This window comes from Chlamydotis macqueenii, chromosome 15, assembly GCF_036417535.1.
Source record: "Chlamydotis macqueenii isolate bChlMac1 chromosome 15, bChlMac1.mat, whole genome shotgun sequence".
Classification (NCBI taxonomy): domain Eukaryota; kingdom Metazoa; phylum Chordata; class Aves; order Otidiformes; family Otididae; genus Chlamydotis; species Chlamydotis macqueenii.
In genome coordinates, this window is record NC_141570.1 from 14,093,782 (window position 1) to 14,119,427 (window position 25,646).

Consider the following 25,646-nt stretch of genomic DNA (forward strand, 5'->3'; position numbering starts at 1 on the left):
GCGTGGGGAACAACTGAAATAAACCCCGAACCGCGCCGGTGCGCAGCCCGGGATCCTGAGCTCGCATCCCATGGTGGTACGTGATGTGTTTCAGTGGGAAATCTCCAGGAGCAGAATTGCCGGGCTGCCTTTGTCCTTTTTTAATTCTATTCAAAAACATGAGAAAAAAATCGACATTTACTTTCAGATTGTTTTGCAAACCCATAGATCTGCTGGGTACGAGGCAGCGCAAACCCCGGCCGTGCGCAGAGCCCGGGAAGGGGTTACAGGCCGTGACGGGCGCTGAGCGTGAGGCATAGCAAAGCGCTGACGGCGCATCTCCTGCCCGTCTCTGCCTCTCGCCAGCTCGCGGCGCGGCCAAGACGCCTTGTTCCCGCCGGGGCTCAGATAACGGCCCTGCCCGGGCACCCCCCGCCTTCCTCCCGCATTGCGCCCAGCCTCCCTGGTCCGGGGCCAACGTCCCGATCCCGTTACCAACCACCCCGGCCTCCCCGTTTCGCTCTGGCCTGAAATGTAAAGGTTAGAATATTGAAAACTTCAGAGTTGGAGCTCTAAAAATTGAAAACATTCACAAAACGGAGCTGCAGCTGCAGGCTGAGCCACGCCGCGCTGTGGCCGCGGGCACGGGGACCCCTTTGCACCCACGGGGCCCGCGCCGAGCGGAGGAGGCGGAAAACCTGTGCTCGAGCTTTCGGCTCCTGGAGGGAGAGGGATGGGTTCAGCGAGGCGCTGGTGGCCGGCACGGACGCGAGGATGGGCTTTGCTCCACACGAGGAGCTGCAAAGCCTGAACCGCCCCCCCGCCACGTCCAGTGCCCCTCCGGCACTGGGGTTGGGGAGGCCACAGCCCAAACCCTCTGGAAACTGGAGCTGTGGGCAACGGGGAAAGGAAACATCGTTTTGGGGCGGGTTGGTGGGTTGGGGGCCAGGTGCTGTGCAGATGTTTCGGGGAGAGCTCGGGGATGTGCGTGGTAAGCGCAGATGCCGAGGGCACCGCGGTCTGGTGGCATCGTGGGCGATGTACCAACCAGCTTGTGATGGTAACTCCGTGCCGGCCTCCGTGTCCCTCCTCCCGGAAAGACAGGATGAGATTTACTTCTTCTTTTTCATCCCATAGGAAATACCGGCAAAAAGCGTCCCCCTAAGCCGCTGCTGCCCCATGGAGCCACTCTCGCTCCGTGCATTCCCCAGTGCGCGGCGCTGACTGGCACCGTGGGCCCCGCGGCTGCACCCGTGGGCGCCTGTGAGGCACAGCTGCGCGCGAACGGCTCGGATGGGGGACAAATCCTGCTGGTTTGGCTCCTGGGAGCTCCCCCCGGCTCTGCGCAGTGAAACCCTCACCTCCAGTGAGAGAGGTCGCAGGGAGCCCGCAGAGAGGGGAGCATCCAGGGAGGAGAGGAGCTGGTGTGATGCCGGGGTGGCACCTGGTCCCAGAGATACCCCAAACTGGTTTGTAGCCCTGGAGGCGCCCGGGTTGCCGGTGCTCCGGTGCAGGGTCCCCACGGGGGCTGGCACAGCTGTGCCGACGCCGCTCTCATCCAGAGACGTCGGGAAAGGGGACGGGGCAGCCACGGGCTGAGCCTCCAGCTGAGGTCTGTGTCACCCTGCTTCCAGGCCGGGCCCCCAGCCCCTCTTTGCTGCCAGACCCTCTGCGCATCGTGTGTTCTCCTCCCTCCCCGGTGCCTTTTTGGGTGCCCCGTGCTCTCTGCACGTGGCAGGCGGTGGCTTCCACACCCGCTGCGCGAAGCTGTCGGCACCTAAAGGACCCGCGTCACTAAAGCCGATTCCCAGAGACCCAAGACGTCTTGCAAAACAAAACGACCGCGACGCTCGGAAACCCGCAGCTCGGGCCAAGGTGGCGCTGGGGACAGAGGGACCGGGGCGGGCTGGCGAAGGCGCAGGGCCCACCATGTCCCGGCCTTTATCTCCCCCTAGTGCCACCCGCTCCGCTCCGGCGCCGGACGGTGCACAGAGTCCAGCGGTGCCGCATCCTGGGAGCGTCGCCGCTGCGGTGGTGGTGGTGAGGGGAGGGAGATGACGGAGGGCGAGGCGATGAAGGCACCTTCGCTTGGCCCAAAGGCACCCAAAAGGTGACGTTTGCGAGACTGTTTCAGTGGCAGGGTCTGCTGGACGTTGAGACCGTGTCCCCGTGCTGGCAGCGCCCAGGTTATGGGTTCATCACGGCTCGCTGGTGGCCGTTCCTGGCCATGGGCCCTGGGCCGTGCATGCGCTGAGCTATGTCCAGCCTCAGCGGAGCCCGGCGGGGCTCCCCGGCGGCTCTGCTCCGCTGCGGGTGGCCTGTGGTTCGTCCTCTGCTGTCAGCTCCAGGCTTTCCATCTCCCGGGCTGTACGGGGCAGCGTGTGGGGCCGCAGGCTACGCGACCAGCCGGTGCAGGGCATGGGGTTGTGTTCTGGGGGGCCATACGGGGCGTGGTGTAGGGCGCGGGGTCGTGTTCTGGGGGGCCATACGGGGCAGGGTGTGGGGTGCGGGGTCGTGTTCTGGGGGGCCATATAGGGCGGGGTGTGGGGCATGAGGTTGTGTTCTGCGGGGCCATACGGGGCGGGGTGTGGGGCGTGGGGTCGTGTTCTGGGGGGCCATACGGGGCACGGTGTGGGGTGCGGGGTCGTGTTCTGGGGGGCCATACGGGGCGGGGTGTGGGGCTGCGCAGCGTGAGGCCGTGCTCTGCGGGGAGCGTGGGGCGCACAGGCGGCCCCTGCTCTATGGGGGGACACAGCGATGGTGGCCCCACACCGCACGTCCCACCCCGGTGCGAGGACCTGCCCAAACTGGGGGGTTGCATAGGCGCCTGTGCCGCATCCCACCCTCCGCAGCGTCCCACCAGCCCGCTGCGCTCCCAGTCCCCATCCCAGTACCGATCCCCGGGCCCTTCCCAGCAGGAATTGGCCCACAGAAGGAGTTGGCCGAGCTCCTCTGGCTTTAGGAACGTTAGGAAGCGGAGGGTTCCTGTTTGTCAGCCCACGCGGAGGGGAGTCACGCAGCCAGAGGGTTAACGGCAACGAAACCCCGTTTGGTTTTAGCAGCTCCCGGGCCAGGAGCCGCTGGCAGCCCTGCCCGCGGGTATTTATAGCAGGGTGAACTTTGAGCGCGTCCAGCGAGCGGGCGAAACCCCAGCCGGGGACGCGAGGAGGCCCCGCCGGAGCTGGAGGCTGTCGAGGGTCCCGGCCCTGGGGCTGTGGCAAAGCAAGCGGGACCGTCAGCCACCGCGTCCCGGTCCCCGCGTGCCCCGCTGCAGAGCTGGGCGCCCCACGACCAGGCAGCACCGGGGCACCCGGGGACCCTCCATGAACGCGCCTGGGTGGGCATCGGAGCAGTGTCCTCCTGAGCCGGTGTTCCCGGTTTTGGGAGCAGCGCGTGCTGCCGGCAGGCTGCAGACACCTTCCCTTTTCCATGGCAAGCACCAGGCAGAAGCTCCCACCTCCTCGCGCTGTCCCAGGCCGGATCCCTTCCCACCAGACGGCCTGCCAGCCACCACGGCCTGGAGCCGGCACAGCAACATCACCATCACATCCGGCTTCCTAACTCCCAAACGCGGCAGAGGGGGCGGGGAGCGTGGGTGGCACGGGATGGGAAGCCTCTGAGTGTGGGCAAAGCCATGGAAAAAACCCTAAAAATGTCAAAAAAAAAGATATTTGCTTATCTGTTAGCAGGCAGCAGCTGTGCCTACGGAGCGACGGGCGCCACGTTCGACGCAGCGGTTTGTCCGTGCCGATGCCGTTTGCGGTTTGAGAAGCTGGAGGATGCGCTGGGCTCGCAGGTGGCCACGGCCGCCCCACGGCCACGGGGAGCCTCCCACCGCACGTTGCCGCTGCTGAGCCTGCTCCCCACCAAAGCCCCCGTCTTCAGCCCGAGGTTGTCCTGCAGCTGGAGTCATCCCGAATCCACAGCACTGTCCGCCGGCGTCGGACGGTCTGTGACTGTCCTGGTCTTCACGGACATCTGTGGTCTATGCAGGAGAGTGGTCTTGTCAAGCACAAGGGGAAGAAGAGAAGCGTCTCAAAGAGACGTTGGCTGGAGCATGCTCGGATAGGTGCTTCCGAAAGGGGGTTGATCCGAGCGGGGATCGGATCTGGGAAAGTCAGATCAAGCAATGTCCTCTTGCCGTCGATGGAGACAGCACGTGGGCTGGGAGGCAGCCACAAAGAAGCTGAGGAGGAGCGTTCCAAGCCCGAAATTGCCTTCTCTCAGGGGTAGGATGGCTGACAGCGAGCGGCGGCGTTCCCAAGGGTCGGCTGAGCTGCTGATGGCCGTGCAGGACACGCACCCGCCCAGATGCTCTCGCTGCCAGTGTAGGGATCCCGGGAAGCCCCTGTCCCTGCTGAGCAGCGTTCCTCCAGCAGCAGCATTGCTGAGGCTGGGAGTTGGCTGGGGCATTATTGTTAGGAATGATTGAGACTGAAGGGAAGAGGAAACCAGAAAGTCCTGGTCTGGCACGCCTCCATCCGTGGTGGGCTTGTGCTTGACCGCTCCATGCGGTTGAGATCCCCTTGACTCCAAAGAGACGTATTTATTTGCGCAGAAGGGCAAGGAGAAGAGGAGGTGGGCCACAAGGATGATGGAAGAAATGGAGTGGCTTCCACGCAAGGAACAACCAGGCAGGCTGGGATGCTTCGTCCAGAGCAGGAGATGATGAGGAAAGGAGAGAGAAGGCAGGAACAGCTCAGTTTTCCCCAGGTGAGACAAATCTGGGTGGATCTCCAGGAGGACGATGGGAGATGCATTGCCAACACGAAGATCTCCAACCTCTTCTCCTGGGGCTCAGCGTGGGACTTGCAGATGTGGTTACTGGAAACCGACCACGACTGTGTAGTATTTTTTTCCCCTCAAAAGCAGATGAAATGTTTTGCGGGTTTTTTTTCCTTACGAGTTTTCACTGTGATTCTGGCCCCAGAAGAGGGCATTGTGTTTACCACAGGTCATGTTTGATGGCGTCGGAAGCAGACGAAAATTGGGTCTTGTAGAGGGCAGTGCCTGGAAATCTTCATCATCTTCTTCATTTATCATCACACATCCGTACGGTTTGGTACCATTGCACCTCCTGGCCAGCTCCGAGGGAAATCACGATTGCCTCGGTTTTCCTGAAAGCGCTGGCCATTGATCTGTGGGAAAACTTCTTCCACACCCTCAGGAGAATGAAGGTGGCGTTGCTGTTGCCCTCTGAGATGTTATCAGGTCCTGCCCGCCCCAGGAACGCCGACAGACCTTCGCATCCGCAGGCGCAGGAGCAAGCACGAAGCGCTGGGGAAGGAAGGGGAGGAACGGTGTCAGGCTCACGAATTTCTGCGTGAAACAGCTGAGCGAGGCTCCTGTTCGTTACGTAAGGTTGTGGGGAAAATAAAAACAGGCCGATTTACATTTTTATAGGAAATAAAAGGAGTTTTGTGGGTGACATAGCACCTTCCATGGAGAACATCAGCATGAGATAAGTGAGCTTCAAATAAAAGAGTGAACGTTTTCCCGCGGGGACGGAATTCCTCCCAGAGCTTACCCTGGGAGGAAAGCATTTTAAAAATAATTTCTGTTGCTATAAAAAAAAAAAAACATTTTAACAGCACAATATTCATTTATGGGAAGGATGCTAATGCTCACCTTTGTCTGCAAATTTTTGCCCGTTCATCTGAGTTTTGGGGAAGCTTTGGGCAGCAGGAGAACAGGACGACCGCTGTTTGTGGATGCGATGTTTTCAGGGCTGGAGGAGACTTCCATGTTCTTTTCCAGAACGGCGGGGTTCTTCCGCGGCCGTCGGAGCGGGCTGGAGTCCAGTGCCGCTTTCATTCCATCCATAACGAGCAGCGTGGTGGGGGTTTTACTCTGGTTTCGGGTCGGTGGCCCATTGAGATTTGCCACGCCGCGCTTCAGGTCCGCTGCTGTCTGGCAGAACAATTGGCATTGCTCGAGAGCGGCGATTCGCACAAACGAGGGAGCGGGTGAAACGTTCGTTAGATTGCCTACTGTCGCGTTTGTGTACCAGATTTTGTGACCATCTGTCATTTCTGTTTTCCTGTTGGTGCCAAGAGTCGTCATTCTGAACGGAGGGTGGGGACGTGCTTTCGAAAGCCAGCGTGGGGGAATTTTAGGCGCATTAGGGCTCGTGCGCTCCGCGCTGGGTGCCAGCGGCGCTCACGTGCAGCAGCCTCGCGAGCCTTTGATGGATGGCGGGCAGTGGTTTCGTTAGCGCCGTTTCTGAAGTCATCGGTTGCAGTCACGCCGATGCTTGAGATTCTCGGCTCTCGCCATTTGAAAGAAGTATCTGGACCTTGCAATTGCAAAGAAAAGCTTGAAAATAAATTATGTTTTTCCCTAGTGTTAAATAAAACACAGAATGTGCAGAAGGGGGTATTTCGTGGCATCAAACGGCTAAAAACCAAGCTCCTGCCTGGAGACCTGACCAAGGAACGCGACAGCTCCGCTACAAGGCCTGCGACGTCCCCGGATTATTTCCAGAGATGGAAATGTCCCGGGGACGAGAAGCTGGACAAATTCAACCTTGAAATAAGCTGCAGCTCTCTCGCAGCGAGGGTAACTGCGTACTGCGACAATTTGCACGGGGAGCGGCGCGCTCACCGGGGCTCGCAGCCGTTAAAGCAAAATCAGCTCATTTTCAACGGCGCCGTTTGAAGTCGGTTCCCGGGAGGAACGGCTCAGCCCGCAAGCGGGGAGGTGGCAGTGAAGCAGCGAGGGTTTCTTGCCTTGCCCCAGCGCTGCGAGGTCGCGCGGTCCGAGAGGTCGGTGCCCTGCGCCGGCCGGGGAGGGAGAGGGCTCCGGGGTGCCCGTATCGCCCCCCTGCCTTTGGGCTGGAGGGCCAAGCTGAGCGTTTGAACCCTCCCTGGCAGCACTGGCGCTGGCACCTCGTTGCTTCCCATCTCAGCCTGCGGCGGCTCCGCTCTCCCGAGGGCTGCGGGGCTTCAGTCCGACCCCAGCTACAGGGTGCAGCGCTCGAGTGAAAGACAATGACCCGTGACATCCAAAAATACCAACAAGATGATCAGTTGGACTTAAAATCCGGGAAAACACAAAGCCAGAGAGTTCTGGGACGGATTTTGATGGTTTGGGCACAGCCAGACAATGACCCAAACTCCTAACCAAAGCTAGGGAGATATCCCAGTGCTGCGGTGGGATGGAGATGGGGCTGCCTTTGCTGTGAACAAGGCAGAGCATCTCTGATCATCTCCTGAGCATCTCTGGCTGCCGGGACACCAGGGCCGTGTCATGACAGCAACCACTTTTAGGAGGAGAAGGATGAGAATGGGACTTCTTGCCAGCAACTCTCCAAAAAGCCCAAGATGTCTGGCAGGAGGGATTTGAACTCCATGTCCAGAGCCGCAGAGCGCCCACCCGCTGCCGAACCGCGCCGGGATGTTTCCTGGCTTTGGCAGAACAAGAAGCCACCGAGGGAGTAGCCCTGGGAGATCCCTCAAAGAGGCCCAGACGTGAGTGTCTGGGTTCCACCGCGGAGAAGTTTGCACCAGCTACTGGAGCCACATGAATGCAGCATCATCGTTGTGAGTGAAATCCCCTCCCCAGGTCTCCCTCTTCACTGGATGCCTCCTAGAAGCTTTCAAGCAACCCTGTGGTGGGTCTGCACCCTCAGTGGTGCCGGCCACCCAGCCCTGGTTGCCCTGGCCCCTTCCCCGTGACCGCGGGAGGAGGCGGGACCAGGGGCTGGAGAGCACAGCGTGCAACCAGTGTTGGTGCTGTCAACGAAACCTCGGCCCAGGCACCGTTATGTGTGTCAGGAGGTCAGTCCTGGTCACCGCTGTGCCTGGAGATCTCACATCACTCTTCCCAACTGCTTCCCTCTCCCCATGCCTGGGCTGGGGTCACGGGACGATGCTCGCGCCAACGGCTGGGCCCATGCTGGTTCTGGTACGTTTTGTGATGTTTGAAGTTATAAACTCGCCCTGGCAGAGCCTCCACCCATGCAAAATCCTGTTTTACGAGGTCCTCAGCTGCTTTTGTCTGTTTTTGTTTCACAGGTGTATTTCAAAGCTCCCAAATTCAAACCAGCTGGGTAAACTGCCCTGAACAGCACCAAGTGCCTTCTTCTGCAGAAGAACCTGGAAGGCAGTGGAGAAGCCTTCAGATAAGAGGGAGATGTGGATTTGGATCACGGGGAGCGGAGCTGACCTGGCAGAGGGGCCAAACCAGTCGCTTACAAGCTGATTTAACAGATGTGACCATCCACTGGATATGATGGAGCTGGGGGACAGGGCCAAGGCGTGGTAGCTTGTCAAGCGCTGCTCCGGGATCACGATGACGGGAGCTCCAGGCCGGGCGACGTGGGGCTGATCTGGCTCCGCTCCCGTGCGAAGCTTTAATAGCTGACGTGGGGTAAGAGGAAAAGCAGGAAAAAAGGGAGTTCCTCTTCTTAGTGCCTAATCTGCTGCCGGCTTAAGAAAACAGAAGAGCCAGCGGCCCAGGAGGATCCAAGCGCTGGTGCTCAGTGCAGGGCTGCGCACGTTGACAGCAAACCTACTGAATTTGGCGTTGCGGGAAGGATGCAGCGCACGTAAGGTGGACGGGTTGGCTGGAAAAGTTAATCCTGTTATCGTTAGAGGCGGAGTTGCGGCAGCAAAATTGCAGAGTCACCAATCAGAGGGTGAGGTGACACCAAGACCTGGAGTGTGCCAAGTCTTGCAAGACTGGGACAGGAGCAATACACGTAACAAAAATAATCCAGCCTCATGCTTCAGGGAATGGAGCAATAATCTGGGAGCTGGGGAACGGTTCTCTCCTGGTCCCTCTGGCCTTGGTGTCTTCTGGTCTTGGTCCATCTGGCCTTGAGGACCTTCAGGTGAGAAGAGTATCGTGTCCGATGGAGGACACAAAACCCAAACAAATCAAAATGCATCTGGACCAACGTGCGGCGGTGTGCGTGTACATTTAAAGTGCTTCCTGACCTTTGCAGGGGTTGTTTTACACCCTGGAGCCTGACATTTTATTACTCTTGCCTTCTCCATAATTTATCACAGCAAAATATTATTTTGGCTATAAAATTATTCGCCTCATTTTAAGCCCAGCAACAGTATTTAACTTTCTGATCTTTTTTGAAACTAATTTCCCCAGGCAAATTACACGTTGTACCAAGAGATTCCTTCGGCTTTAAATTTTCCTGCCATTAATGTCACAGGACGGGACGTCGCGGCTGAGAGGGTGATCATTTTTTTGATCACCTTGAAAGGAACAGCGTAGAGTACCTCAGCGGAGCTGCTCTCACACAGGTTTTCCGGGGGAAATTATTCCAGTATTTCCTCTGCTGATTATCCCCGCCACGACCGTCCGCTTTGCTGCCACCCGAGCTAGAAGCCATAACGACGGCGATTATTTCTATTTTTGCCTGAGCCCGTTATTTAGGCACCGCGCAAACGTGCAGCGAGAGGCGATTTCTGCTGAAATCGGTTTTACAGCTGAAGGCCTCGCGCTGCGCTGGGGATAAATTCTGGATTATATGGACAAAAACCGGCTGGGGTTTGGCTCTGCCACGCTCTACGCTGGGCACCCGGGAGATGCCGGGTGTGATTCAGGCAGCCGATGGATGTCGATGGGAGGGAGGCGATACGCATCCGGTTGGGATGGAGGGGAGCCGGCCCTTACTGAGGAGCTCTCTGAGAGATCCACGGGGCTGGAGAAGTGGTGGAGCCTTGGAACCGGTTGTTGCCGTAACAAGAAAAAAAATAACAAATTCAGTTGGGATCAAACTGATGTGAAGAATTCCGTGAGGGGAAGGTTGGTGAGATGATATATTTGGGTCGCTTTGTCCTTTCTTAGTTGTTTTATTTTCCCAGTTTCAGAGCTAAAAGCTATTTTTAAAGCTCTGCTCACGCAGCGTGGAAATTAAATGTTTTCTGTATCAATTAATAGATCAGAAGGTTTGCGTCCTTTCCAAATTCCAGAGGCTGAAACCTCAGGGGTTTCTGAATACTCGCTGAATACCTGAGCGTGCAGGAGTTCTCCACCTGCAGAAGAGTGCGGTTTTCCACAAATGTGTTATTTGCTAGAAAGAGGTGAGGGAAAAGCCATCTTCACCCCACTCTACCAGTCCTCCAGAAACGCTGAGAAGACAACCAGCATTTGGTCTCATTTCTCCCAGAAAATGCAGTTCTCAACCCCAGGCCAGAGGGACGTATCTCCTCTGCTTGACATCTGCCGCTGTAATGTTCTCCTCATGTCCAGCCCCATGCCACAGCCCGCCCGGTTTGGCCCCAGGTCTCCTGAACCTCAGCTCCTGAGCAGGAGGGCCCTCAAGAGACCACCATGTCCACCCACACGCCCACCCCAAGGCTGGGCCTGGAGCTAGATCTTTCCTGATAGCTGCTTGGCCAACTTGATGATGGAGACCAGACACCCACGGCACGGCTCGGTGGAGTGCTCTTCAAGCAAGGTGAGGCTGGGCCGCAAGTGGTCCCACTTTGAGCCAAACCACACCAAGCTCTGAGCTCCTCTCTCCTGTGGAAGTTGCTTTTTTTTTTTTCTCTAAAAGAGGGGAAGAACCCTTGTGGTGGAGGAAGAGCGAGGCTGGAGGAACAAACAGGCGGTTAACGTGTTCGCTTTGTCAGCCCAGCTCCATGGGCTCCCTGCCCTGATGAATATTGAAGAATTTTATACAAATTGGAACTGGTTCAGCAGGACAGTTTTCCAGAGACCCAGCCCAGAAAGGCTTCCTAGTCGCTGCCCGGCGCCCTTCCCTCCACAGGACGAGAGCGCAGTCCGCAGCCTTGCTCGAAGGCTTGAGGAGAACAGGCTCCCCCGTTCCTCTTTGGAGTGAGCTGCGGGAGATGCAGGCTGGGGGGCTCCCCAAGAAGGGTGAAGGGAGGCAGATTCAGATGAGATATTAGGAAAAAATTTTTTACACTGAGGGTGGTGGAGCACTGGCCCAGGTTGCCCAGCGAGGCGGTGGATGCCCCATCCCTGGAAACGTTCCGGGCCAGGTTGGCCGGGGCTCTGAGCAACCTGATCCGGTTGGAGATGTCCCTGCTCCTGGCAGGGGGTTGGACTGGATGGCCTTGAAAGGTCCCTTCCAACCCAAACCCTTCAGTGGTTCTGTGATTTCCCTCCAAACTGCTCAGCTTTGGGGCAGCAGCGGGGGTCTGCAGGGGCACAGTGCTGTTGTGCGTTCGTCTGTGGAGCTGGTCTCTGCCCCGAGCAGGCCTGTGGGATGCGTGATGGCACGGGACACCACACCTCCGAGGCTTTACCGTTCCCCGAGAACTTGAGCAGAGGTCACTCTTGGAGCCTAACGCAGATGATGGGGGACCTGCCTGCCATCTAAACCCAAAATATTTCGCAGCGACAGAGAGAGGGTGACACTACAGAAGAGTTTGGGGTTGCTCTCTGGGTGCCTCTGGGAGTTCAACAGAGCATCTGATAAGAAATAAAGTTTTTTAACAGGTGTGAGGAGTTGAGGCCAAAGCAAAAAAGGTGATAGGTTGGTGGACAAACCAGGAGTAACCTTGGCAAAGTCAGGGGAATTTTCCGGGGATGCAGCTCCTAGAGACACCAGCCAAGAAAATGGTGGAGCAGGGCAAAAAAGCCATTGGTGTCCTCCTGGCTTTGCAAAGGCTAGCAGAATTTTGCAGACGGGTGACTAACAGGGTGATGGTGAGACTACGAGCTCAGGCAGAGTTTTCATGGGAACGTCAGATGTTGCTGCAGCAAAAAGTAAGGACTGTCAGCCAGAATGCAGGAAGCGCATCTCCAAATGCCATCTTAGATGCTTACGTGGAAGTCACTGCACGGCTGTGAGCACTGCTACTGATAAAAAAAAAAAAAAACAAGCTATATGCAGAGACAGAAAAACAGCTGAACGATGAGATTTATAGTAATGAATTTACTTCCACAGAAGAAATATGCAGCCTGTCCAAGTAGGTTAATAAATTCTTGGATCGCATGTGACTGAAAGGAGCAATGCTGAGTGTGGTAAAACGTGCTGAGCCCTTGATCTCGTCTCTGCAATGCCCTCATGGAGAGAGCAGAAGACAGAAATGGGTGAGAAAGGCTCTGAGGACATCTTTCAAGGGATGGGGCATCACCCAGTGCCCCACCTTGGGGCCGACGTTCAAAGATGTTTGCGTGGAGCAAACAGAAGAAAGAACAGATAGAGGCACCAGCTCCGGTGGGAAGGACGCGGTCTTCCTCTGAGATACAGGTTCAGGCGAGAGGCAGATGCTGCGCTGAACTTAGCAGACAGGAGCGGGAGCAGCGCTCACGGCCGGAGCTCACAGCCCAGCACGTTGACTTGGAGTGCTGCTCGTTTGGGGTTAAGCTAACAGCAAGCTGTGGCCCGTGGCACCTGAAGAGCTCGCAAATACCCCCTTGTACTGGTTGTGTGGTGGGGAAGACCAAGCCTTTGTCAGAGGGACGAGGCAGAGAGCAGGGAGGTGGAAAACGCTGAAATCTTCCCATCCCAAATGGCCAGGGTACCTATGGGCACCCTGCGTTTCCATGTGCTCAGGGAAGGGATCTTTCACCGTAATACACAGCAGGGAAAAAGAACGTTTCCTGTCTTCATATTGGCCTGTCTTGGCTGCAACCACCCGTAAACCACTAATTGCAGCTGCTGAAAGGGAGCTGGCGAATATGAAACTTCCCCAGATTATTGTTTTATGGATAGAAATACGATTTTCAAACTGCTTGTGAGGCTGGGAGAGAGCTGGTGTCAGACAAAATTGTAGTGTAGCAGAGCCCAAAGAGAGACATTTTTCATAGCCGTTTGATGCTTAAAAAGTAAAGCGAATGGACTGTTTTCTCTCTGACAACGTGTAATCTACGATTTCTAGAGCAACTACCCAGGACGAGAGTGTAAAGACAGATTTATATGGATTTTTTTTTCATAATAGTTTGTCAGGCTTGGCAAAATCACAGGCCAACTCCAGCGAAAGGGCTTCACATTTGGGACGTAAGAAAAAAGGACCACGCGGAGTGACAGGTTGGATTGTGTCGATGATGGAAGACTACGTGTTTTTCCTGAGCTGTTATTCTCACTTCTGTGAGGTGGCCTCACTTGTTAAACACATGATTCCTCTAGATCAGAGTTATGCTAGCAGGAAGGACGGTCCCAACAGACGATGCGCAGGATTTTGAGCCGTTGAGAGTCATGTCCATGTTTGCATCCGGTCCCCACTAGACTCTATTCAACAAGTAGGTAGGAAACAGCTTTAAAATAATGAATACGTACCGAAAAGGAAAGGGGAATCTGGTCTGACCAGTGCTCAACAGCATTAAACGACACGATGGCAGCTACAAAACATGGCCAGCCACCTGCAGATACTTTTTTTTTTTTTTTTTCATAAAATAAAGCGAGGAGAGCACTTGAACTCCTCAGAAGTAACTCATTGTTAATTGTTTGGCTGTAAGGTTTTGAGGTCAGAAGCTATAGAAATGATACTTCCATGTTTTGGCCGGGGAAGGAAGGTAGGATCTCGGGAACTGTGTCTTTAAAGCAGCTTAGTTCTGGAGGTGGGAAGCCTGGGAATGGGCTGCAGCAGCGCAGATTTTATGATGCAATTTCTCTTGGAACTAGTCCCCGAAGCGAGGAGTTCTCCATTAAGCACCTGCCTCCCCACGCCTCCTGAGCTCTACAGATGAAGTCCTCAGGAGTCCACGCGAGGGCTCAACCGTCAGCTGGGGGAGCGGGGAGCCACGCTCTGGGGTCCAGACTGGGAATCCTGGGCGCAAGTTTGCAGTCGTAGGGTTCGTTTGCTTGCTGTATAGCGTCTGTCAAAGGGTTCCCTTGCTTCTCACAAAATCCCTCCGGCTCGGTTTGAGCTCGTTCTGCGTTTGGCGTTACCAGCGGGTGCGGCCACGTGGCTCTTGCGATACCGACGCCTACGGGATTGCAGTACTATGAAGCCTTTTGGGTATTTAAACGGACAAAAGCTGTTGCTTTCATGTCTGGAGCCACTGTGAGACACTGAACCCTGTCCCAGCCCAAGCCATCCTAAAACAGATGGGAAGTTGCTGCTTTTGAAGGAAATTAAGGCAGGCATAACCGGAGAGCACGCACTTTGTGTAGCTAATGAAAAATGATAGAAGTGGAGGCCTGCAAGAGACCTCCAGCGTGACTGCAGTCAGACCTTGGCAAGGACAGGCACCATGTAAATAAATACAGAATTTGCAAGTAAATGTAATGAAATGCATGTAAATGTAGAAGTAAATGCAATGAATTTGAGTTTTGCAGTAAACAAGTCTTTCTCTTTGCAAAAGAAGGTGTCACAGATCTCCTGTAAACCAATATAACGTTGCCGGTTAGGCCGTCGCGGCTCACGGGGTTCGTCAAGACGTGGTCAGGACCATCTCCGTCCCCTTCTCCAGCCTGTCCCGGGGTTGTGGCTGCTCTTCGGGGACATGCCGACACGCAGGCGACAAAAACAGCCCCGAGCAACCCGCTTGGGTAACGAGGAGCCGGGCCGCCGCATGGGCACGGCGCTGGGGCTTACACGACCTGCTTCTCAGGTTGGGAACCAGTATGGAAATGATGGAAAAGTACGCGCTCCAGTCCCATTTCGGGTGGGAGAAAGTCTAGACGGAGCAGGAGGCGTTCGCCGGGCAGGGCTGGGTTCGGCCCAGGCGGGAAAGCGGCCTTCGAGCTGACGAGGGGCTGTGTCGGGGGGCGTGCGGCCTGCTGTGCCCCAGCCCCGAGGGAAGCGGGGGCACGGAGAGAGGGACGCTGAGGGGAGGCTGCGAGCGGGAAGTTTGGGGAGGACGTCGCGTTGGGGCTGAGAGGGGACGCAGGGAGGGGACACGCACATCGGGATGGACGGGGGGGAGACTGGGGGTGGCTGTGAGGGCTGACTGGGAGGGCGACCGTGAGGAGACTGAGAGGGGACCGAGGGGGACGGATTTAGGGGAGACACCGAGGGGTCCCCGAGGCGGGAACGCGGGGGGCGCCCGCCGCGCTCTCCGCGGAGCAACTGAGGACGAGCTCGGCTCTTTCCGGCGCCGCTCGCGCCTTTCCGGCGTCGGCGGGGGCGAAAGGGAGGGAGGGGGGAGGACGGACGGACGTGCCCCGTGCGCGGTGACGCAAGGCGCAGGCCCCGCCCCGTCCCCGCCCCCATGGTCTCTGGAAAAGAGAAGAGAAAAAAAAACTTTTTTTTTTAATTGAGGAATCAACAGCCGCCATCTTGTCGCGGAGCCGGAGCGCGGCGCGAGAGGAGCGGGGCCGGGCCGGGCCGAGCCGGGGCAGCGGGGCCGCCCCCTGGAAGACGGGCAGCCGCGCGGAGCGCCGCCGACGGGCAGAGGGGCTTCAGGCAGCCGGGCAGAACCGGCCGGAGCCAGCCGACCGCCGCCGCCGGGACCGGGAGACGCGGCCGCCGCCGCGCCGCGCTCATTGTTTTGGGGCGTTTTTTGGCTGTTTTCGGGTTTTTTCCGATTTTTTCCGATTTTTTTTTTTTTTTAATTTTTTTTCCCCTCCCTTCTCCTCATCTTGCCTCCCCCCGCCTCCCCTCTCCCCGCTCCCCTACCTCGGCCGCGGTTCGGCGGCGGGCGGGGGCGGCGGGCGGAGGCCGCCGCGGCGCCGGAGCGAACCCCCCCCCCCCTCCTCTCCCCCGCCACCCCGGTGCGGAGGGGAGGGGACGGGGGCGAGGTGCGGGGTTGGAGGGGGGGGGGGGGGGGGGCGCTGTGCTTCCCCCGGTGACTGACTGAGCCGCCGCCATCCGGGCACCTCGGCGGCGGCGGCCGGGCGGGGGGAAGAGGCGGCCGGGAGGAGCGAGGCCGGCAGGGAGGGGGCGCTGGGCTCTTCCCCACCCCGCCCCGAACCCTCCTCCCCTGCGGCCTGCTGCGGCGGCGGCGGCCCGGCCCGGCTATGGGGGAACGGGGGCCGCCGCCGACCGGGCACTGAGCGGCGCTGTTGTTCGGCGGTGGGTTCCCCTTTGGAGGAAGGGGGAGAGAAAGCTTCTCCCCTCCTTCGAGCGAAACCTTCTTCAACGATTACCGGCTCGGCGGCTTCTCCTCGGACGGCCCAACCGGCTACCATGGCGGAGAACTTACTCGACGGGCCGCCCAACCCTAAGCGAGCCAAGCTCAACTCGCCGGGTTTCTCCGCCAGCGATAGCACAGGTAAGGCCTGCGGGGCGGTGCGGGGGCGGACGGGCCTTAACTGCGGTTCCCCCCCCCCCCCCCCCTCCCCTCCGGCGGGCGGACGCCCGCCGGAGGGGATGGGGGGGGGGGGGGGGGGAACCGCCCGCCCTGCCCCGGTTCCCGGCGGGGGTGGGAACCGGCCTGGCGAGGTGCCGGGAAAAGAGGGGGGGAAGCGATTGGGCCTCCTCCAGTCGAAGTTAACCGGGCGGGACCCGTACGCCGAGTTACCGTCCCGGCTATAAATAGCGGTCGGGAGTAAAAACGGAGAAAGCCCCCGGAGTGGAATTTTCCCCTTTTCCTCCGTCGTCCGTCGCCCGTTTTCGTTTTAGCGGTGATAGGATGGAGGGATCCGCCTCGGCTCGGATGCTGGGGGGTGCCCAGGTGAGCGGGGAAGGTAGGGAAGGAGGAAAACCCCGCCTGCTTCTGGAGGGGGTGGTCGGGTTTCCTATCCCTACTCCTTAAAACCCATAGATCCCCCAAAACTAAACCCCCTGGACTGCCCCTTCCACTGTACCCATCTGTGCGGCACGCCATGGAATAGAAACTCCCTAACAGCATATTAATATTTTGCTTTTTTTTTTATCCGCCTGTGACCCCAGTTTAAGGTGCTCAGCTTGACCTGTTCCGAGCATTTTCCCTTTTAAAAAAAAAAATTATAATAATTTGCAGATAATAATTTAAGTTGTGGGGTTGCTTGCGTGATGAAATGCCCAACAGGCTGGCAGTCGCTGCGACTTGTCTGTGCATCGCGTAGTCTTTGGCTTGCTTTTTTTTTTAATTCAATTATAATGGGTTTGTAGGTGATACAATGCATCAAAATTCCCCATTTCCAGCAAGCGCGTCCCTGTTGTAGATACGCACGTGTGTGCATAGGAGCGTGTGTGCGTGTACTGACGTCTTCTGGTGTTCCAACTATTTTAATCACTGAAAGGGTAGTTTTGTAGGGAAAAGAAGTGTGTTGGACTTGCGTTTCTGTTTTCAGAGATTAATGAATCTTGTTGAAGGGCCAGTGATAAGTTAATCATGCTATGCCTGCTGTGTTTTTATAGGCTGAAAAAATTGTTGCTATAATTGAGCCGATAAATTCTGCGGGTTTTTTCAGTTTGCTTAATCTGCATTTGGCAATAGCTTGTAGATACTTCAGTCCTTTTGGTTTTTGTTTTTTTTTTTTCTGGAATCTTTTTCTTCTCAACCTAAAAATAAATGAAACATGCCGAAAAGAAACGGTACGGAGAGTAAGAATTGTCAGAGAACATCTAGGTGAGGTCTTGTGATTGAGCGATGTTAATCCCTTTCGTGGAAGCGATGGAATATCATACGGGAGGCTGATATGCAGGTTGCTACGAAATGCACCACAGTAGCTCAGGGAAAGCACCCTTTTTCTTTAATTCTTCAGCTAGACGTTTTCGACTCTACTGGTAGCCGGTTTGAAACTGTGTCCTTTTTTTTCTTTCCTTTTTCTTTTTTGAAGTTCACATGGTCTGTGCTGGAATGCTTCAGTCATAATTATGTCCTGTTCAGCAAGTTCTGGTGCGTCTCGATGAGCGCTGTGCAGTGCTAGATATGTAAACTCCAGCATCTGCGTAAAGTTCTGCGCGGCTGAGGGGGCCTTTGGTCACCAGGGAGGGCAAAGCCCAGGCTGTATTTTGAACAAGTATGCGTGTGTCTGTAGCGTTCTGTTGTCATCCTGGTGTTCTTCAGGCAAAACGCCTCTCTGCTTGAGAGCGCAGGTAGTGTTTGTGCGCTTAGAGGTGCTTTTTCCGAAAAAAATCTCTTCAGGTTTGTTGCCAGCAGCTAACGCTGCTTGTTGGAAGATTGCTGAACGTTTCTGTGCGTTGTAGCAGACAATACGAATAGTTTGAGTCGCGGCTGCTGCCGAAGACCTGCTTCTGAACCTAAACCAGGCTGCTCTCTTGCGCTGAGGCTCGAATGGAAAAGTTATATTGCAACCTGGAAAGTTGCCTTTGTGACCAGGGGTGCTGGGGTGGGTGGGTTTGAGGCTCGTGCCCTGAACGAGCGGTGAGTTCTGTGCTGCCTAACTGATTTGTAATTGCAGTCATAAACCTGCGCTGTCTGATGCTACGGCTTGCGCGACTGGGACGTGCGTTAAAAGACGTTGCGTTAGGCCCGGCTGTGCAGTTCTGTGGCTGAGCAGTCGGGCTCTGAGCGTAACCACGCTCTGACTGAGCATAGCGGTGCGATGGCGAAGGGTCTGACGGCAGGCCTGAGTGCTTGGCAGAGAGCAGCTGCTCATCCTTGTTTATATTTTGCGATACGCTTTGATGCGGTGATGTTAAGCAACTCCTTTTGTCAGGGTAAATTTTAGCTGCCTTTAATCTTTCTAACAAAAATAGCTCCTCAGCTTACCAGAGCAAAGCTTGTGCAGTTGAAATTGATCTGCTTACGTTCTGAAAATACAACCTTTCCTGTTAAACTGAAGCGGCTAAATCCAATGTGTGGTCTCGGAGAGACTGTAGAGATGAAAGGATAACAGAAACGTGTACTGTGACCGCCGTTAAGTTTCACGGCAGTCCCGTTTTGCAGGTGCCCGTTGCTCTTTGTGTCAGTAAGGAAGGTTAAGACTTGTGGCTGTTAACTTGTCGTTGCTGTGCAGTATTGAGCAAGCTGGCTCCTATGATAAAATATCCATGGGAAAGATTTTTTTTTCCTTGCCGAGCCAGGTAGAAGTAGTCCTTTTGTCTAGTTACCGCTTTATTAGCTACACAGTATTTTTTTGAACCTAAACATTTGTCTCTCCTGTAACTGTCAGGAGGCATTCTCATCTAGCGTGCTACAGAACAAACAAGGGACTCGTAGGAAAAGTAGAATTGCAGCTACTTCGGTTATGGCAGCGTGTGGTTTTAACGTTGAGTGGCGTTATTATTGTGTACGTTGTTGGCGTTGGTCCTTCAGGAGCATATGCAGTGAACTGGTAGCGCACTTGAGCTGGTCCTGGTCTGGACTCTGCACACAGATTGTGAAAAATGTGCAAAGCTGGCATTTTTCAGGTGCCTCTTCAGCGTGGTTCTGCAGGGAGCTCGGTGGTGGTCTGTGTAGCACTGTGAGTAATGCTCCTATCTGTGTTTGTTACGTACCTTGCAGCCTTCTGCTGTTGTAGAGCTATGCTAGTTCCAGGAATGACAAATCATCATTTGGGCCAAAGCAGAGGGTGTCCGTAACGGCATTATGAGTTAATAAATTCCTAAAGTAGGTGAAGTTGGAAGGAAAGTGAGATGAGCGGCTTTGAAAGTTCATTAGAGCTGGATTTTTGCCTCATACTTTCTCATGCGTGTGGGTTCTGTTTTTTTTTCTCTACTACCTTCAGATCATAGACAGATTAAGCAGTGTGGCTGCTGCTGCATGGGCTGAGATCTCTGGTAATTCACACTCTTCATGGCCAGTGTGTTTAGCATCGCGGTGCCTTTCTTTTAAAACTGGGGAAAGACTGGCCTTGGTGCACGTGCCTTTGGACGTGCGGAGATAAGTAGATCTCTGGCTAACTCCCAGAGAGCTACAGAACCTCACAGAAGGAGTTTGTGTCAATATGCAGCCTGATTTGGTCTTGCTCTCCTGCCAAAAACGGGATAGGTGTACTTCAGTGGATTTAGTTTTTTAGTTTTAAAAGAGATGGACTACGTTTAAAACAAAGTAGCTTAAGGAGAGGCAGCGAGACTTTCTGAGGTTACGTTCACGTACTTAGCTGAGGCTTCAGATGGGCTGACGTCGCTGTCATCTAAAACCAGATTTTGTTTGTGCGCATGAAAGCATTAATATGTATGTTTTAGGAGGGCTCATTCCTGCATAGTTGAAAAGTTTCATGGAAGCCTATTTAATCGGTCTGCTCTTGTTTTATATGATGCATGCAAAACTTGAGTGTCGTTTGTGTGCTGTGACAGTAAGGATCGCTTTTACACACGTGCTTTCTCCATCTCTCCCTGGAGTAAGGAAAAAGGACAATTGCATTAAGTGAACAGACTTGGATTTATAAGCACAAAATCATAGGAAGGAATGCTTCTTCTGAAGAGATGGGGGTGAAGAAGTGTGTGTAGTTGTAATTATTTCACAGGAATGCCCTTTGTTTTGTCGTACTCGCACTGTAACTAGCGGGGTTGGGAAAAAACCACGGTGTGGTGCTTCATGGCCTTGTTCCTTGAGACTTACTGTGTATATGTAATGATGGGGGTGGTGGATGGGAGGTGATGGTGCCAAGCAAAAGTGTTTACTTTGTGTTAAGCGCGATACAAGCTGTTTTTTATTTTTTTAATTTTTTTTTTTTCACCTTAAGTGACTGACCTGCATAACTTTATGCCTGCAGTTGTAATCTGGGCCAGATTTGTAAGATTAGAAATTAACTCCTTTGTTGAGAGTCTAGCGCGGCTCATTCTTAGCAATTCACGACGTATTGCTGATAGCAGGTTACTGTATACTTTCAGATTGTTTGGGGTTTTTAATAGATTTTTTCCAAGGAGTTTGACGCTAACATCTGTGTGAGATGAGAAGCTGAGCAGATGATCTGCCAGCCTGATTTTATATGACACTACACAGTCCTACAATTGTGCCTCTTCCCTTTTTGAAATTCATACTTTTAAGTGAGAATTACGTATATACTTGGGAGTTTTGTCAAATGGATTCCTTTTCCCCCCGTCATCGTGGCTTAAAGCTAACGCCGTAAGCGCTATTCTGTCCGGCGGCGTAGAGCTCCTGGAGGAGCCCTGCCTACAGCGGGCAGGAATAAAGACTGCGCTCGGGGGGTCAGTCTGTGTTGTACCCCAGAGATCTCCTGATAGCTTGTGAAATCATTCCCAGCTTTCCGTTGCATATTATTCACTTTCTGTTCTGGCTGAATGTTCCTTGGAGTCATAGTCCAGTGCCATTAATTATTTCTAAAGCAACACGCTGTGTTTCGCTATTACATCTGCACCTTCACGTTAAAATAATCCACCTGTTCTTGGTGTTTATTTTTATTAGAGATTTTCCCCTCTGTTGTCACCTGCTAGTAGAGACGAACATGAACAAAAATCTCACTCTCAGCGAAATACTGCAGGTTCATGTGAAGTCAGGGTGAAGGGGGTAGTTGAAAAACAGGATACGAAAAATTCTGAGGTTTGTTCTTGTACAATGAAAAGGCATGTGGGATAGCTTAGAAATGTGACACTTCCATCCTAATTTGGTTTACACTTTCAAGAATTTTTGCTTTGTAAATCTCCCTTTTAACATACGTTATGTTTTCCATCTGTCTTCTCAGATGTCCAAGATACAGAGAGAACCCAAGTCTTTTATTTGGAAAATTCTCTTTAATAGAGATGTCTCTACAAATACTGTCAAGTATTGTACAGAATCATAGTGTGAATCAAAAGAAAACTGAAACTTCTATTATCACTGGTAATTTGCAATCGTAGCTCAGAATCTAAATCTCTAACATACACTCTTCAAAAGCTTCACTTCGTCTTGCCTTTCCTGTTTTCTTATTTGCCACCATGGAGAAATAAGGATCTTATTTGAAACCTTTAATAAATACCAGACCTTTGATTTGCAATAACCTTGTGTGTGTGTATTTTTATATATCAGTCTGTAAAATAATCTCTGTCTCTGAGGGTCATCTTGGACACTGTGGGAGCTTCCTCAGGAAGACAGCGTTGTCAAAATGAGTCACCCTTTCTAGGTGATGTGCCTCCCAGTCTCACAGGTAGACATTATTTCACTGCTGCTGTTGGACATCCCTGAGGCAGACGTCGAGGCTGGCCGCTTTCTGTTGCACAGTGAGAAGGAAAATGGAACAGGAGATTCCAGCCTCTGTCCATGTGTGTCACACCTGAGGAGCGCAAGCTTCTCTCGCTCTGCCCAGCTCACCGCTGCTGGTACTTTGATAGCTGTTTTACTGGGCATCGTTGATGACATAGCTTCTGTGTCATCTGCTGTATGGTTTCATCTAATGGAGCAAAGAAACCTGGAAATTACCGAGAGACTTGAATTCAATAAATACTGAATGTAAATCTGCTTTTAGTAACTGTGAAGTTTTTTTTCCTAAGATGCATGAACTCCTTTAAGGAAAGTATAAATGAGAATTATCCTCAGCCTCATCTCACTGAAATGAATGCTTTAAAGTAAAATAGATTTGTGAAGGCATTGGTATTTTTTTTTTTTAATTCAGTCAGTTACACTTGGAAGCTTTTTTAGAGCGAAATATATAAAAATCATTAGTTTTAAGCGCCTGTCTGCTTTTGCTTCCTTATGCACACTTGGTTTATTTTGTCTCGTATGTTCTCGCACAGTTGAATTTGACTTGCCAAGCAAATGACCCTTCGCTTATAATTTGGTTTCAGGAATCAGGGAGGAGAAAGTGGCATTAAAACAAAGAGAACAGAAACACACTTTTTGCGGCTATTCTGCGTCATAGAGGAGACACAAAACTTGCCTGTTTCCTAGGGATCTTGCATAACACTTTTTTGTTTGTTTCATAATATTACTTCAAGTACATTTTAGTCTTTGCAGAATAGACCTGTTCTGTGCTTCTGTTACAGACGGTGCATAGAGGTGGGAACTTTTGGAGAACTTGCGTAGCCCAAGGGAGCATTTGAAGCAGCCCGAGCTGGAAGGCAGTACTGAGTGTGCAGTTCTCACCACCAATGCCGTCAGTCGCTGTGGGGAAGACAGAGGACTGAAATCTGAAACACCTTATGTTGGCTTATGTGTTTAATAAAAAGTCTATGGCCAGAGAGCGTCACAGTTGGTTTGTTTGTCAAGATAATTCACGTCTTTGTATGTTATCTGCTGATTTTTTTTTCTGGAGATGCGGTGGGGGTGGCACAGCCTTAACGCGAAGGAGTGATCTGTCAGTTGTGTGAGCTAACTGGAGGCATCCGCATCCTGACGCTCTGTTTTGGTACAGACAGTGCACTTCATACTGCCTTAAGCAAGTCCTGACTATTAATTACCAGATTCTCAGATTATTCCTCTTTAAAGGGTCACCCTGAACTTAAATGTTTTGTCAGCTGTTAAAATAGGGCAACAGAAAAAATGTGTGCGTTTGTGATAGGATGAGAAGGAGATCTTGCTTCTGCTGGTGTGCTCCAGGAACCCTAAAATACTTAAGCAGGATGGTCTAGTGAATGAAAAGCTGAAGTTACCGGTGCCCTGGTCTCCCAGTCTACGCAGGCAGATTGCTTGCCTCCTTTTCCTCCTGTCCAGATTTCTGCTCTTAGAGCAAAAAAAAAAAAGTTACTGAAGTGTTTTGGTCAGTGAGTGCATGTAGCCTGATAGCCCCGTGCAGTCTGACAATAGTAATGTCAGTGGTGTTGGTGCTGCTGGGTGGGATTTAAAGTTGCTCACAAAGACGTCTTGGGAAACAATTAAGAGGAAGAATGGTTATGGAGAGGCTCTGTAGGACAAGAGGAGAGCAAAGTCAATCCATCATTTGCCATCCAATGCTTTAAAGAACAGGCCATCGTCAGCACTCTTGTTGAGCTGCTTCTGTCACACATTTTGGGGGTTATTTTGGTTTTATTTCCCTCTGGCATCTGGGAAGCGATGAGAGACTAACTCCTAATCTGAATACATTTTTCATATTTATTTCTGTCTGTTAACTGTGGTACCAGGTGCAATTAATGTGCCCTTACACACTACATTCAAGTAATCTGTGATTTTAAAATTTAATTTAATTTTTTTCAATGGAAGGGTAATAGAAGTAGATCTGAAAACAGATCTGTTCCTGCCAGAGGCTGGTATCTTAGGTTTTTCTGGACCTTCAACAGAGATTATCTTTTCAGTACGAGCACAGCAAAAGAGAGATGGTGGAGGCAATTTGGATAAGTACGGTAGAGAGAAACTTGAGGTTATGACATTGTGGTACACAACATGCAAGTGGGAGGAGAGGCTAGGAACGAGGTGTAATCAAGGAAGGACTTCAGTTCATACCCTCCTCTTTTCTGGGAGGTGGGAAAGAAGCTGGAGACAGAACAGTTTGTCCTTCCTCTATCAGGTAGTTGTTTGTTCTCACACACATTAGCTATGGTACAGGGGATATAGATACTTGCATTTTCCCCATCCTGGCTTGCGTGTCTGGTGTTCAGGCTGGCATCGGGAGCGTTTTTAAAACTGAGTCGATGATACTGGTAGTATTGCAGTAGAGGCTGGAAGAGAACTGATTCTTTTTCATTAGCTTCTTGATTTGTTTGCTTTGTGTAATGAGCTTCAGTTTTGAAAAGTCTGCTGAAGTCTTACAAAAATGGATTGAGGGAGATTTTAGGAGCTTCAAGTTACCTTAACTTAAGATTAACTAGATTCTGAGCTGACAGTGTCCCTTTTGGTTATTCGGATGCACAAAATGGATCTAATTTAATTGATTTTTAGGAACTCTGTTGCTGCTTAGTTGCATGTCTGTACCCTGAGTGGTATTCATCTTAAGGAGAATCATGCCTTGCCAGAAGACAACTTGCAAAGGAAGTGCGGTAGAGCAAATGCCACCTCCTCAATCCTCCTATCCCTAAAATCCTAGCTGCAGGAAAGCAAGAGGAGGCGTTACACCTGTTTTTAAGAAAGGCTAAAAGGACAACGCAGGCAACTGCAGAAGGGTCAGCCTCCCTTCCATTACTGCGAAGATCATGGAGGAGCTGGAGTGAATTTAGTGGAGGGGCTGCTGAGGAGGTCAGGGGGCTGAAGCGCTTGCCCTTTGAGGAGAGGCTGGGCTACAAACCTCCTGGTGTCCCTTCCAGCCTGAGTGACTGTGAGTCTCTAAGCAAGAGGGCACTGTGACAATTGTTCTGGTTTCCTAAAGGCAAGTACGTAAAATGCCTAAAGGCAAGGCTTGTTCTTGTGTATCGACATATTTGAATTTTGACCAGTTCACTGACTTAGGAATGAGCAGGCTAGACTGTATTTCTTTCTCATCCCAGATGCAAGTAGTTCAAAAGATCAGGCATAAAGGAGTTTAGTTAAATATCTGGCTCTCTTATTATGCAAGCCGTAGCTTGCTGGGACACATCCCAGTGCCTGCTGTTGGATCTCTCATTTCCCCTTCACCCTCCTCCACCCAGCCTTTAGGGTCTCCTTGCCCCAGCCAGGTCCCTCGTCGCTGTCTTTCTCAAACTGGGTGTTAAACATCGTGTTATGAAAAAGTGTTGCTGCTCTTCTGAAAGTCAAGGTCAGATGCACATCAGTTAGCAATCTTTCTGCGTGTCTCATTAGGTTAAGATGCTAATGTAAAGTTTCCTTACTGGAAATTTTATTTTTTTTTTTCTGTCTGCGTTGTTTAATTGCTCTAAGACATTAAATGCAGTAATTGTCTTTTATGAAACAATAAATTATAGAATTCTCAAACCTCGAAAGGAGGTTGGAATGGATGTGGTAATCGCTGAGTGCACCAAACAGTATGGCTATTGAGTTGGGTTACCTGACATCGAATTTTAGGGAATGGCTGGAGCTCCGAACTGTTGAGGCTTTGTCTGCTGGGGTCTGGCATGGTTGAAAGAAGCCTTACAAAACAAAATTGGGCTCACTGAAATGCAACAGCTATGTTGGCATGGAAGAATGGCACGGTGAAAATACTGCTTGTGTGC

The 25,646-nt window shown here is 52.8% G+C and overlaps 2 protein-coding genes across 3 annotated transcripts in view; both read left to right on the forward strand.

Annotated features, from left to right (window-relative positions):
* ADCY9 (adenylate cyclase 9) overlaps positions 1 to 8,012 on the forward strand; it is a 101,892-nt gene extending 93,880 nt beyond the window's left edge. The window contains exon 11 of the transcript XR_015260235.1: positions 7,995 to 8,012. The gene's annotated coding sequence lies outside the window, so the exon portion shown is untranslated. The remainder of the gene's footprint in view (positions 1 to 7,994) is intronic.
* Positions 8,013 to 15,947: 7,935 nt separating this feature from the next.
* CREBBP (CREB binding lysine acetyltransferase) overlaps positions 15,948 to 25,646 on the forward strand; it is a 93,388-nt gene continuing 83,689 nt past the window's right edge. For both annotated transcript variants that reach the window (XM_086760244.1, XM_086760245.1), the window contains exon 1: positions 15,948 to 16,071. In XM_086760244.1, coding sequence (XP_086616370.1) covers positions 15,987 to 16,071 — 85 coding nt within the window. In that variant the 5' untranslated portion in view covers positions 15,948 to 15,986. The remainder of the gene's footprint in view (positions 16,072 to 25,646) is intronic.